Source organism: Asterias amurensis, chromosome 4, assembly GCF_032118995.1.
Source record: "Asterias amurensis chromosome 4, ASM3211899v1".
NCBI lineage: Eukaryota > Metazoa > Echinodermata > Asteroidea > Forcipulatida > Asteriidae > Asterias > Asterias amurensis.
The window spans coordinates 7703283-7718283 of NC_092651.1; the positions used below are offsets into that span (position 1 = coordinate 7703283).

The 15001-nt window shown below is 39.9% G+C and overlaps 1 protein-coding gene across 3 annotated transcripts; it reads left to right on the forward strand.

Moving 5' to 3' along the window:
- Positions 1-3404: 3404 nt before the first annotated feature.
- On the forward strand, positions 3405-14021 carry LOC139935921 (COMM domain-containing protein 8-like). Of its 3 annotated transcripts, none has more exons than XM_071930549.1 (6): positions 3405-3561; positions 5178-5333; positions 5784-5936; positions 8049-8204; positions 8703-8750; positions 8935-14021. In XM_071930549.1, the coding sequence occupies exons 1-5, from the start codon at positions 3505-3507 to the stop codon at positions 8724-8726; spliced, it is 546 nt and encodes a 181-aa protein (XP_071786650.1). In that variant the 5' UTR covers positions 3405-3504; the 3' UTR covers positions 8727-8750; positions 8935-14021. The 3 variants fall into 3 exon arrangements, with proteins under 3 accessions (XP_071786650.1, XP_071786651.1, XP_071786652.1); XM_071930550.1 differs by having other exon boundaries at positions 9009-14021; XM_071930551.1 differs by having other exon boundaries at positions 3406-3561; positions 12226-14021.
- Positions 14022-15001: the final 980 nt, after the last annotated feature.

Consider the following 15001-nt stretch of genomic DNA (forward strand, 5'->3'; position numbering starts at 1 on the left):
GGCCTTTTCACACTATCGACCTTCTATCCGTGTCGAACCTTATCTGGATAGGGTCCGTGTTGATTCGGAAAAATTTCAACACGGATACAAACAGCTTCGCTTTCACACTAGCTCTGCAGGAAATCAGCTTTTTGGTTACACGACGTAACTTTCAATCCAGATATTGTTGGACCGTTTCACCGTCCTTGCAAAATCTTACGGATCGAAGCAGGACGCGGCTACTTTTTATGTACGCAGCGCCTTTTGTACGCGCTGGACAACTTTAGTGTGGCTATAAGGACCCATTTATGGGGCTACCTCTAACGGAGCTATAACCATAACGTAGCCTGCACGCAATTTTTTTTGTCTCAACGAAATTGCCACTGGCGTAGTGCTTTTCAATGAAAATGTTGTTTTTCCAATTCAATGGGAACCCTTTAAACAAAAATCAGGAAAATATTTGAGGATGAAAATTCAAATGTGCAGAAAAAAACGTCTGACGTCACACTTCGGGGCTCGTAACGCCACTCTCCTACGAAGGTACACTATTGGTAATTGTCTAAGACCAGTCTTCTCACTTGGTGTATCCCAACATAAGCATAAAATAACGAGCCTGTGAAAATTTGAGCTCAATTGGTCATCGAAATTGCGAGAAAATGGTAAGAGAGAAAACACCCTTGTTTGACGAATTTGTGTGCTTTCTGATGGGAATAAAAGACTTCTTGCTAGAAGTCTCTTTTTTTTATTTTAGTGAGAAATTACCTATTTCTCAAAATCTATGCTACTTCAGAGGGAGCCGTTTCTCACAAGGTTTCAGACTAGCAACACCTCTCCAGTGCTCGTTACCAGGTAAGTTTTAAGTTAATGTTATTTGTTTTGGGAATTACCAAACGTGTACCTTCCCTTTAAAAATATTTGTGGCCAAAACTTTTAAACAAAACTCTACTATTTTTCTCAATGTTGGGCCAGGAATCGAACCGTTCACAAATGTCATAGTAGCCTCAATATAAATGGGTAAGTACACTAGGCCAAAGAGGCAAAACAAAAATTACAAAATAAGGGTGTCACGTCCAGCATGCATGTTCATTAAACTTTGTTTTGTTTAAATCAGTTTTAGCATGGAGGTAGAAATAGTGGTTTTAGCTCGCCCGTTAAAAAAACACATTCGGGTTGTAACAAAGTGAGGACAAAAAACACGGAGGCAAGTCACCTGGGCCCAATTTCATAGAGCCTGTTATATAAAGCACACAAACTTTCTATTACTAAGCAAACCATGATCTAAGTGATAAACAAGTCTCGTAAAGGACCATTCAAGAATCAAGCGATGTTCTCAACCCTACGGAAGTGTATTTAGAACAATTTAAACACAATTCGCAGAGCTCTACTATATTACGTCCGGTGTGGCGGTTTCAACTTTCCGCTGTGTTCAGTTTTCCGAATGGCCAAATACGGTAGCATTACGTCATGCGATGCCTGCGCACAGCAAGCGAAAGTAGTCCATTTTTAGTGCCGTATTGAGTTATCCGTTACCCTCCGGTGTGGCGGTTTCAACACGTCGGGAAATGTTATGCAATGAAACATTTCGTTTTTCAACGTTGGCTCAACGTAGTTAAAACACGGGTAACCTAATGTCTGCATCTTTAGGTTGTGCCAACGTCGGGAGATTTTGTGCAGTATAACAGGTCAATTTCCAACGTTGGCTCAACGTAGTTATAATACGGGCAACCTAACGTCTGCATCCTTAGCCGGGTTATGCCAACGTCGGGAATTGTTGTGCCGTATAACATGTCAATTTCCAACGTTGGCATAACGTAGTTATGATGTGGGCAACCTAACATCGGCGTCCTACGGTTGTGCCAACGTCAGGAAACGTTGTACAGTCTAAAGGGCCACTTTCCCACCAAGATAATATTCAAACGTTGGCCCAACGTTGGCCCAACGTTGAAATAAATGCAAATTTGTGGACGTGATTTAGAAGTGTGTATTAATAATACTAAAAACAAATTTGATGAGTTTAAGAATTTCCAAAGCAAGTTTGTGTACTTTTGTGGATAATTTGTCTGTAAGAAAATATGTACACTAAAAATACTTTTAATAAACATTTGAATGTAGAAGTAAACAATTTTAATTAATAAAGGTGTAAAACCATGATTGGAAAGTCTGTGGATTCTTGACTATATAAATACAAGACATGCCGTACACAAGAGTGTATGGGCCAGTTTAAGTTGTAGTTAGAATGTATGTAGTTATTAGTATCATCAATTACTTGTAAATAACATAACTGATAAGTGTTAATTAACATACACTAATAACTTGAATTAATTACACAGGGCGTTAACTACATTAAAAGATAGTTAATCTCTAAATTATTGTTTTAGATTATTCGTAAGTTGGCCCAACGTTGGCCCAACGCTGTAAACAAACGTCAATACGACGTCAGCTGCCGACGTTGGCCAATTAAAAAAACATCATGTTGTCCCAACGTTTAGCTAAAACGTCTAACGAACGTTGGGCGTGCAGACGTCGGCAAAAAAGTTGCCGACGTCGGAATGGGGTGGGGCTTACGTTGGCCCAACGTTGGCCCAACGTCCTCGACGTTGGCCCGATGGAAAAAAAACAACGTCACCACAACGTCACTCGCCAACGGTTGCCCTAGCAAAAATGTGTACGTTTGCCAACGTTGGGCCGACGTATACATGTTAGCTGGGTAATATCTCACACAAGTGAACGGAGCCCTATCTCTTTTGAGAAAAAGAAAAATAGTTTGCAATCCATCTAGGCCATAGAGCTATATATATATAGCTCTATGATCTGGGCCCAACATGGAGCTGCTTGTAGCATACCTAAACACAGCAACATAATGTTATTATGTCAGTATAATGTTACTCATTATCTAATACAAACGGTGGACCAGTAGGCATACTAGGACTGTAAACAGTTTGTGTAATAATGACCAGTTTGGTTCTATGCTTCAACTTTCGAGGAGTTGGTTCCTATTTTGGCCCGGAAAGTGGAGGAAAGTTTTATATAATGAAACTGGCAGCAAGTCGGCTGGGGAAAAAGCACATCAAATTTTAGTGGGTGTTGTTTTCTGGGGTGACTAGTCTAAGTTCCAAAAGGTCACACAACTTTTAAAAAATAGTGTCGTATGGGAGGTATGTGAGTTTCATGCTCCTTCGCTGCGCTCATACGCATGAAAAACAGCTTTACTTTATTGTAGGACAAACATTTAACACACCTTGACAACATTATTTAGTTTCAGAATTTGTATAAATCATGGGAGTGGGAGTGGGCCGTATGGGATGTATGTGAGTTTTCTGGGGGGAGAAAGAAAGGAAGATGAAGAAGACTGGTAGCCCGCCCTCTGACGTTGTGGGAAGGGTAGTGCAGCCCGATCACACACGACGACTGTTTCATCACACACACTTGCATGCACACACGTCTGTCCCACACAATCTCTACTTTTTGTCAATCTCTTGTGACTCTTTATCTTTTGCGTGCTGCTGACGACAGATTGAGCTGAGTATGGCCGCCGATAGTTTACAACTTCTTGAGAAATGTCCCCATGAAAAACTTGATACCGTATGTATCGTATACTTTCTAGAACGTATTACATGCTTTAATTTCATGATTAAGTGATGAAATAATTGGCGTTTATTTGTAATGTGAATAATGTCTAGTTTCCGGACAAGCGCCTTTTCTTAGCCCGGGGGAGGGGAGGGGGGTGGGGAGCGGAAAAGTTTCCGTACGGCGCCACCACTTTTTCATTTGATATGAAATAAAATAGTATCTAATTTACCTCAATGATTAGTTGCGATAACGTAACCCTCCTCCCGACGGCCGCCAGGCCGGAGGTTTGTTTCGAGCGGAAATGGTTGATCTGGTCCAACACGTATCACGTATCTTAGTCTAAGTGTCATATCCTGGTGTCATGTGTTTTCAGTAGGATAACAGGAAAATTGTTCACAATTAAAAAGTAAATATTTTTTTTTCAAATCTATCCAATTTTTTAACAATAACACTTCACTTCATGGTGTGTTGAAATTTTTAAAGTTTTGGTTTTGTGTTGCGAGATACAGTCCGCCATTAACAGTGCTTATGCATGCACGACATTAGTAGGAAAATAGTAGGATTCATTAGACATTGAGGATCAAGTTCATCCTCTTAGAATTTGTGTCATGATTTTCAAAAGTGGTAAAAATGGAGCAAATCTGCTGACTAGCTGTCGAAATTGTACGTTTTTAACTATTTCGCCCTGCACACATTGTGAAAGCTTCGTAACCCTTCGGCTACGCCGTCGGCAGGAGGGTTACGTTATCGCAACTAAAATGGTATGTGGATGTTTTATCCAGTGAGGAAAAGTTTCTGTATCCTGCCACCACTTTTTCATTTGTTATGGAATCAAATAGATCCAACTTCCAAGTTGCTCAAATCAAATGAAATATTCCTTTTTGTACAAATTAGTGAAAATGTGGTGGCAGGCAGGATACGGAAAGCTATCCAAAACCTTACTTGGTAACAAGTAATGGGGACTGGGAGAGGTTGATAGGTAAAACATTGTGAGAAACGGCTCCCTCTGAAGTGACGTAGTTTTCAAGAAAGAAGTAATTTTCCACAAACTTGATTTGTCTCGAAATCAGGCATCTGAAAGCACACAGCTTTGGTGTATATTCTTTCATACTCGCAGACGACCAATCGAGCTCAAATTTTCACAGTTTTTTTTTTTATGCATGTTAAGATACACCAAGTGAGAAGACTGGTCTTTGACAATTACCAGTAGTGTCCAGTGTCTTTTAATAATGACTACACATCAACCCCTTGTCCAGATGCTGTATAGGCTTTGACAAGTAGCTGAATAGATGTAGAACTGAATTATAAACTTGTAGCGTATGGATTGTGTTAAGTGTTTCATAGAAAATTGTGTGCACAACAATTTTTCTTAATTTTTTGCAAAGTGTAACTGGAAGCCGAGTTCAAGTATCGTCCCCCAGTTTCCTTCGATATTTTGTTGAATAAGTTTTAAACATCTCTGTTTTTGTAATAAACAGATTTAATGCCAATTTAATTATTATTGGAATTGTTTTACTCCAGAATTTTAATTATGTAACTGTTCATGTAATTCTGCTGGCAGCAATTTGAATAGATTTTTAATAAACCATTGATTGAATGTAAGAAATATGTATTTTTTTTCCCAACAGCTTTTGTACCAAGTAATTGATGGGCTATGCGGACATTGTCATCCTAGGTATCAGGACTACGGTAAAGTCTGGAACATCCAGCTATGGAACCAGGTCATTGAAGCTTGCCAAAGATGGATCAAAGATGCAGTGAAGAATGGACTCACCAAAGATACGGTATGAGTATACATTTCCTTTGTTTTTCAATAAAGGTCTATTGACAGAATTGTATGTTGATAATTGTTTGTATCTACTTTATATACAAGCTTAGGATTCCTAGCTGTATGGCAATTTTTTAAAGGTGAGTTGCTGTTGACGTTGGAGGCATCTTTTTGTAACCAAACTTTTAAATAACCCAGTGCTCTTACCGAAAAGAGAAGGGGTTTTCCCGCGTGTTCTTGGTTTGATTGGCTGCATATTGCGCCACAGCACCTTGTAAACCAGTAAACCATTACATGGAAAAGGTCTTGTAATACAAAAGTAGCCCCGCACATTCCTTGCAGGAAAATACTGAATATTGAAGCGCCTTGAGCGTCACTGAGTGACGGATATGAGCGCTACATCAGAAGCCATTATTATTATCATTTTTACGACTGAGCAGGATATTTTTATTTTTTTCCCCCGTAGATGGAGAAGTCCTTAGATAACCTGCCAGCTGAGATTCAGAGGAAGCTATCTGAGAGTGTGACAGTCAGAAGAGATGACATCAGAGCCAGTCTATTAGCAGATACTGCTGCCATCTCACATTCTAATCTCAAAGACTTTGACTGGAAACTCAAGGTTTGTTCATTTAGGTCAACTAGTTCTAATGGGAGACTTTTTGGACACTAGAGGGCAGCAGACTTACCAGGTAAATTCATTGTTCTCAGAATTGTGCACATGCTCAGAACTATTTATATTAATGGATGTTTACCTGGTAAGTCTGCTGCCACCTAGCGTTCTAAAGTCTCCAAATTACAGGGCTGGAATTGGTTCATGCTTCAAGCATCAAGGTCGGCCTGAATGCCTAGTTTTTGAAAGGGCACCCTTTGAGGAAATTGTCATTTTCTACTGGAACATTTCAAGGGCATCAAGGCAGGGGGCATGGAGGCAACCACCTTTGTTGCATCCGTAAAGTATCAGGCCAGTCAAGGTTGTATTTGTGTTGGTGTGAAAGATGGATGGTCCCAGAAGTGGACTGAAAAGTAGTTGATGGATGTCTTTCAGCTGCTTGCATCTAAGTAAATCAGTTAACCAGAGCTAGGGAAGGTATACTGTGTATTGGGAGATTGTACAGTTCAATAGAAAGGGGTCTTCACACGTGTTAATGCGGCGTATTTTTGACCATGTGAGGGCGCTCTCAATAGTTTTTTTTTATCACTTCCGGGGGTATACGCGATTCATTCTGCACAGTTTTAATCAGCGTTTTGTAACTTTTGTTGCGCCGTAGTTTTCAGTTGGTATATCAGAATATGATATATAATACATTTTGGAGAAATTCTAAACTTACATAAAAAAAAAGCAGGATCAGCTTCATGTCTTTAATTGTAGTACAGCCTAGAGAGAGAGGCGAAACATTAAATGAATAGACTTCATGTTAACAGAGAGTATGAAATGATTTAAAAAAAAAAATAAGAATAATCTTATATTATATCATACCAAAAATATCAAAAAATAGTTAATGGCCTGGCGTTAACGGAAACACTGGACCTGAGAAGCTGCCACCTAGCGTTCTAAAGTCTCCAAATTACAGGGCTGGAATTGCTTCATGCTTCAAGCATCAAGGTCGGCCTGAATGCCTAGTTTTTGAAAGGGCACCCTTTGAGGAAATTGTCATTTTCTACTGGAACATTTCAAGGGCATCAAGGCAGGGGGCATGGAGGCAACCACCTTTGTTGCATCCGTAAAGTATCAGGCCAGTCAAGGTTGTATTTGTGTTGGTGTGAAAGATGGATGGTCCCAGAAGTGGACTGAAAAGTAGTTGATGGATGTCTTTCAGCTGCTTGCATCTAAGTAAATCAGTTAACCAGAGCTAGGGAAGGTATACTGTGTATTGGGAGATTGTACAGTTCAATAGAAAGGGGTCTTCACATGTGTTAATGCGGCGTATTTTTGAACATGTGAGGGCGCTCTCAATAGTTTTTTTTTATCACTTCCGGGGGTATACGCGATTCATTCTGCACAGTTTTAATCAGCGTTTTGTAACTTTTGTTGCGCCGTAGTTTTCAGTTGGTATATCAGAATATGATATATAATACATTTTGGAGAAATTCTAAACTTACATAAAAAAAAAGCAGGATCAGCTTCATGTCTTTAATTGTAGTACAGCCTAGAGAGAGAGGAGAAACATTAAATGAATAGACTTCATGTTAACAGAGAGTATGAAATGATTTAAAAAAAAAAATAAGAATAATCTTATATTATATCATACCAAAAATATCAAAAAATAGTTAATGGCCTGGCGTTAACGGAAACACTGGACCTGAGAAGCTGACTTTATCCTTGCGGATAAAGACAGGGGCCGGTCTAGGGTCAAATAAGTCTTGGCCCGTGTCCAGTGCCTTTAAAAGGCATTCATAAATACCTCAAAGACAGTTCCGCTATTCCTATTGGTGGAGAGCACGTCACATGGGGGTGGTTAAACGGTTGATACTGACCAGCTCAAGCTGTTTATAACTGGTTGTTTTCAGATACGTTTAGATGCATACTATATGCGTACTATATGCATATCGAAAAACCGTCTCAGTCATAAAAATGCAACACACGTACAGAGCTCAAGGACGTCGGGCCTTTATCGCACGGTCACTACCCTGCCGGTATTAAGCAGCATTTTAAGAACTTGTCGCTACCCTTTTATTCCCTTAATCATTAATGATGACATAAGTTGCCATGTTTGTTTGTTCTCTCTTGCAGCTTGCTCTCTCCAGTGACAAAATTGCATCCGTTCATGAACCCCTGGTCACTATGGACTTTGACATTCTTAAAGGAGACAAAAATAAGATTGTCTCATTAGAGATGGACAGACAGGAACTCAGCAAACTTATCTTATCTTTAGAAACTGCAAATAAGGTATGTCTTATCCTATCACACACACAGATGCCTTGAAAATATCAAACCCTGTTGTATTGTGTTGGATTCTGTATTTACTGCAAAATTACATTAAATGTGTTTGACCAGGACCTAATTTGGAGAAAATATATAAAATAAAATATAGTTGTTGTGATGTATTCTTAAAAACACAACTGTATGACATATTTTGTATGATGTTAATAATTTTGAGAAAATGGAGTTAGCTGTTGAAAACTGTTGCTTACCGATCAAAAGGACCCATGGTATAAATGCAAAAAAAAATTAATGACCTGACGTTTCGATCCTAGCAGTGTCTTTCTTGAAGGCTTTTCGCGATTTTCTTTCGAGAAAGATTCTGCGAGGGTCAAAACGCCAGGCCATTAACTATTTTTGATATTTTTGGTATGATATAAGATTATTCTTAATTTAAAAAAAAATCATTTCATACTCTCTGTTAACATGAAGTCTATTCATTTAATGTTTCTCCTCTCTCTCTAGGCTGTGCTACAATTAAAGACATGAAGCTGATCCTGCTTTCTTTTTGATGTAAGTTTAGAATTTTTCCAAAATCTACTATATTTAATATCTATTTTATATTCTGATATACAATAATGGAGAACTAACTTGTTCTACAAGCAAACTTGAATCCTTGAAATGTAACAACTTCTTAACAATTTAGCTTTAAGCTTTCACAAATGTTTTGTAGTGTTTTGGATTTTTGTTATCGCAGCTGGGCAATCCAAAAGTAAGAACCGTGCTTCATGTGTCTACTGCCCTCTAGTGTTAACATTTATCACATTGCAGATGTTGGGTTTATATAAATTTGAGGTGCAAAAAACTACAAGAAAAGTATCGTCGGATCTTATGTTTTTGATAGTCATATATTTTCGACCCCAACTTTGATTCCCGTTTACCGCGAGACTGTGCAAGCTCCACCGGTGACAGAAGCTCTGCTGTTTACTCACGGTCTGTATTTTCGTCAGGCTTAATCATAATGAGAATAAAGTTTCCTGTCGTAGGTTGTGCTCAAACATTTATAAAATGACTAATTTTTGGTATCAATCACTTTTTGTGCATTATTATGCCAACAATCAAATGAGTCAAAGAAACAACAAGAGTCAAAGAAACAACAAGACATAAACTTTTAAAGATTTCAACACACGATAAAGTGGGTTGGATAGATGATTTAAAAAAACCCATTTAGTTTTTGATTGTGAACAATTTTCCTGTTATCCTATCGGAAACCCATGACACCAGGATTTATGCATTTTAGTTTTGTCCTTCAATACCATGATTATTCCATTCATTGTTTAATTCCCAAAGTCCAAAACACCGTTGTTCATAAATGCATAAAATACAGGATGGTTTATAGAAGTGTACCCTCATTTGACAGCCATATTAACCTACTTACTTAGATTAAAGTATTTACAATTATTTGTGGATTTTATGAAAGTGGTGAATGTTGAGCGATGGCTGAGAAATCAGTAACTTTGTTGTCAAAATACCATATTATATGGTAGTTAAAAGATATCATTTGCAAAATTGATTGTCCACAGAGGTTTTCTTATCTCTTGACTAAGACTTCTGAAAATACTTCAACAAGAGCATCTTCTCTTTTGTAACCTTTTTGAAAATAAATAAGCTCTAAGAGTATTTTAATGTGTGAAGTTCCTAGTGTAGCGGTCATGGTCTTATACCATCCCCTCTTTTTTGTCTTCACAACTGGTGCTCTTTCCTTGAATGGGCCAACTTCTGTTGACGTTCAGCCTCGTGACTAGCGGCGCTACTGATCCTCTCGAACAAAAGCTCATCTGTAGTTGTTTTGTTTTCAAGGAATGGGCGGATTTCGTTCTTAACCGTGTCGCTTCTGAGGCCTGTCAAGAATGCATGTAAGAACATGCTCTGCACGAGCGATGCGTCGTATTTTAATCCTGATCCGGTTTCTTGACTCGCAAACATAACTTACTGGCGTAAGTCAAGAGCCCGATCAGGAAACTGTGCAGATTCTTTGTAGTCTTGTGTAAGACGAGAGAGTTGATGATAGAGCTCTGTCGCGTCTTTTTTCTGATAATGCGACCTCAGCAACCAACGAAGACTGGGTAGGGTGAGATCGGTTCTTCCTTCTTTCTTGGAGGTAGCTCCTTAGGGATGATCCAGGCATTACGGCACGGATCACTGCCTCGATGACTTCACCCTCACTGTGACCTTTAAAATGGCTTTAAAATATCGGCCTGTCCTGCTGACCCGGCTCTCCGATCTGCCCGGATATTTTGAATTATCTGCGACTGAGGGTCATCACTCCAATGTTGTCATTTCCAGAGCGGGTGTTGACCTCTGCAGATGGACTCGTTGGGGGTTTCACTATTACTGGTGCTTTCGGTTGTTCAAGGGTCTCCACCATCAAGCCATGCAGGTATTCCTGCAGCTTCACATAAAACGCCATTCCCTCATCTTCCTGCTCCTCCATCTCTTCCCTCAGGAGATGATGGTGAATTTTCCTGATGAATGTGTGAAGTTCCTAGTGTAGCCGTCAGGGTTTTATACCACCCCCTTATTTTTGTCTTCTTTACAACTGGTGCTCTGTGTAACAGCTTTGACATGCCCCAACTGCTGTTGACATTCAGCCTCGTGACTAGCGCCTTGTCGATCCTCTCGAACAAAAGCTCATCTGTAGTTGTTTCGTTTTCAAGGAATGGCCGGATTTTGTTCTTCACCGTGTCGCTTCAGAGTCTTGTCAAGAGTGCACGTAAGAACTTGCTCTGCACGAACGATGCGTCGTACTTCAATCCTGATCTGGTTTCTTGACTCGCAAACATAGCTTTCTGTTGTAAGTCAAGAGCCCAGTTCAAGAAATTCTATGCAGACTCTTTGCAGTGTTGTGTTAGACGAGAGAGTTGATGATAGAGTTTTTTCCCCGGATAATGCGACCTCAGCAACCGACGAAGACTGTGTATCATGTGATCGGTTCTTCCCTGGAGGTAAATTGGTAGGGATGATCCTGGCATTATGGCTCAGATCACTGCCTCAATGACTTCACACTCACTGTGACCTTTAGCCAGGCCATTCTCAATTTGACTTCACACTCACTGTGACCTTTAGCCAGGCCATTCTCAATTTGACTTCACACTCACTGTGACCTTTAGCCAGGCCATTCTCAATTTGACTTCACACTCACTGTGACCTTTAGCCAGGCCATTCTCAATTTGACTTCACACTCACTGTGACCTTTAGCCAGGCCATTCTCAATTTGACTTCACACTCACTGTGACCTTTAGCCAGGCCATTCTCAATTTGACTTCACACTCACTGTGACCTTTAGCCAGGCCATTCTCAATTTGACTTCACACTCACTGTGACCTTTAGCCAGGCCATTCTCAATTTGGTGAGCAAGGCTTGAAAAGTTGAATTCTTTGCGGCTGAGGGTCATTACTCCAATGTTGTCATTTCCAGAGTGAAGGGGGACCTCTGCAGCTGGACTCGTTGGGGGTTTCACTATTACTGGTGCTTTTGGTTGTTCGGGGCTCCAGATGCTGACATGTCTGGAGTAGTTGGGCCTTGTTAAGTGCACTGACCTGGTTAAGTAAGATCTGGCACCGCTCCTGCGGTGACTTTTCCATCTTTGAATTTGCAACAAGGTATCTTCTTCGGGCCCAACCTCACTAGGCTGGGTCTCCGCTGCTTTTCCTTCGTTCCTCTTCCTTCTGGCTCTTCACCTCTAGCTGTCGCCCATCTCTCTTTGTCAAGCCGTGACGTCACAAACAGGTCCTCACTGCTCTGCTACATGTCTGCCATGGCTACGGTTTTCACTGGACAGGCGCTTGCCATTGACTCAACAATGAATGTAGAGGCAACATACCTATCCCTTCATGGTCACCATATGTTGCACCCCTCAAAAATGATTACCACTGAGGATACATAAGAGCGTGGGGGGGGGTTGACTCCTGTCTGATGTCTTGAAGTATAGAACAGGGTTTTATAGAGAGTCAACCAACTCATAGTTTCCTTTGTGTTTCTTCTTCAGGAGTCAAATCCCCCCACACTTTAATGTGGCGTGTCATGGCCGAGCGGTTAATAAGAGCACTGGATTCAAGCTCTGGTGTTTGATCAGCAGAGTGTGGGTTCGAGTCCCGGTCATGACACTTGCTACATAAAATTGGGGAGGTAGTGCTTTCTGCTCTACCGGCCAGGCTTCGGACTGATGATACCCAAGCCTACATCTGTATGGACTGTAAAAGGGGTAACCCTGTTTAGTAGGTGGAAATGGCCTCTGGAAATAACAATTGTAGCCCACACCTTGAAGTGGCCGACTTGCAAAAAAAAAAGAAAATCCTTTGTGGTAATCATTTTTGATTACCTGGGTCTCAACACTTTCAGCATTCTCTAAACGGGTGGTTTTAAATTGACACACATTCCTTCATGGATATGAAAGTCTGAGGTCAGTTACTGTTGGCCAGGGTAGCCATCAAGTGGATGGAGTTTATGAGCATTCGTGCACATAATTCCTCAGCATTAAACTACCATTTTTGACAAAACTTTTCAGGTTTCCTAGATTTTTCAGCACCAATGCTTAACAATCACCACTTTCATACAATCTAAAAAATAATTGTAGAAACTTGTAAGTAAGTAGGTTTACATGTATATATTTTTAGGTGTACACTTGCATTAGGTTGGCATTAAAGGAACACGTTGCCTTGGATTGGTTGTTTGCTATGAAATGCGTGTGGTTAGATAGATAATTTAAAAGTAGATTTTAATGATCCAAACAAACATGCCTCGGAATTGCACGGTTTTCCTTTTACATCGCGAAGAAACACGGTCAGCCATTTTGTGAAGTAACAATTTTGACTCCATAAAATGGCCGACCGTGTTAGTTTTGCGATGTAAAAGGAAACCTGTGCAATTTCTAGTTATGCTAGTGTGGATCATTATTTTTTACTTTTTAAACATCTTTCTAACCATACTGTGCATTTCATAGCAAACGGTTTCAAACGCTTTTTAAAGACCAACTCGACCGATCCAACCAAGGCAACGTGTTCTCTTAAGTGTATTTTCATGGTAGTCAGCAGGGCTAGTAACCCAGAATTTTTAGTAGCTCGGATGAGATTTTGGTAGCCCAAATAAACTTTATGTCTTGAGTCACAACACAAATTGGTCACCGAAAGTATTTCATTTTACAATACCATCGGCAAAGTTCATTATCGTGTGTGGTGTTGATTTGTACATTATTTTTCCACTAGCCCGCCGGGCTATCAAACTGGATAATAGAGTAGCCCAGGTGTAAATCTGGTAGTCCCAGGCTAGCAGGCTAGTGACAATTTCAACCTCTGCCCTGAAGTGATTTTATCATGATTTACAGTGTATATATCATCATTAAATACTTTAAATCAAAAAGTACTGATAAAAATAAAGCTAACTTTTACAAAAAATCTTATAAATTTACTAAGTAACAAACAATTTGTATTTGACAAAAGTAGGGGGAAAATAAAGCCAACATTTTAGTTTTGAAATATACGGAAATTGTTGCCATTGATTTGACTTAAAGTTTAAACATTGTAGTTGTTTGTAATCTTATGGTCAGACATGCATCTTTTCCTCCTTTTCTTTCCAAAACAGTGCCATAGAAAACAGAAAAACACTGTACAAAAGTCCAGTGTGATCAACCATTCCTCTTTGTTTGCAATTGGAAAGTTGCATGTCTGTATATATAAGAAGGTTGGCAGTAACACCGTGTAATGATAAACTCTAAATGAGTTGGGGTGGTTCTGAAAAGAACTGTAAGTTTCAACTCAACGAATTTCTGCAATAAAAGAGAAGTTAACTCAAGCTTGTTTATTTGCAATCTTTATTGGTGAGGATCAATCTTCTACACAATCTTATGCGCACAAAGCTGCACTGGCACACGAGACATCAAACTTGCCAATGATGCATGAAATGACATGTATAACGATATTAAGATTTTAGGAATGACTTATATTGACCCATTTCACCTGACTTCATCATCAGAAAAATCTTGAATGCGCCATACTGGTGGGCAATTTCACTGTGCGTTTTCATATATAAGTCTATGCATAGAGTATGCTGTGTGTAATGCAGTGAAGTGCGCATTTTAGGCGACGCAGCGTTAATACACGTAAACCTAACTTGCCCACCAACATGGTGGGCGTGGCACCAGCCCCCGCGAGTGACGCGCGTGCAAGGGGTAAATATACCCCTTGCATGTCATAACAAGTTCAAACAGCGCCGACACTGAGGCCAAAGGAAGACCTATCATTGGATGAAAGTTGGACGTGAAACGTATGCACACTTAGATGTTTCCATTGTTTGACCTCAGTAGTAGACCATATCAAATAGCCACTTTGTTGCTATGAAAATCGCCATCTTGTAGGGCAGACCGTATGTGCGTTTACACGTGTACATTGTAAATCAATGAAGCACGCAGCGTTCCTGGTTTGATTTCTATGGCACACGTACGCACACACACACACGCTCACAGATGCCATGTTGGAGGGCAGGTATTTTTCTGTTGCAGCACCACATCTCTGGAATCAACTTCCTCTTCACATCAAAACATCCGCTCCTATTTACTCTTTCGATCAAAACATCTCTCAAAACACACCTCATGTCGGTCTATCTGTTCTGTGGTATTTAATCATGTTTTTTAAAGGAACATTACAGAATTGGTTTTTGCTAATAAAACAATTGCTGGCATTTGTAAGCAAAGTGTATGCACTTTATGTAATTCACCATATACATAAACTGTCAAACCTGTAGAAGTTTGAGATCGATCAGCCATCTGG

What these genes read in the sequence shown, in the direction of transcription:
- LOC139935921 (XM_071930549.1), top strand. Translation starts at nt 3,505, where the DNA reads ATGGCCGCCGATAGTTTACAACTTCTTGAGAAATGTCCCCATGAAAAA. An exon ending in CCCATGAAAAACTTGATACC is followed by an intron (nt 3,562 to 5,177) that starts GTATGTATCGTA and finishes TTTTCCCAACAG; the next exon opens with CTTTTGTACCAAGTAATTGA. An exon ending in CTTTAGAAACTGCAAATAAG is followed by an intron (nt 8,205 to 8,702) that starts GTATGTCTTATC and finishes CTCTCTCTCTAG; the next exon opens with GCTGTGCTACAATTAAAGAC.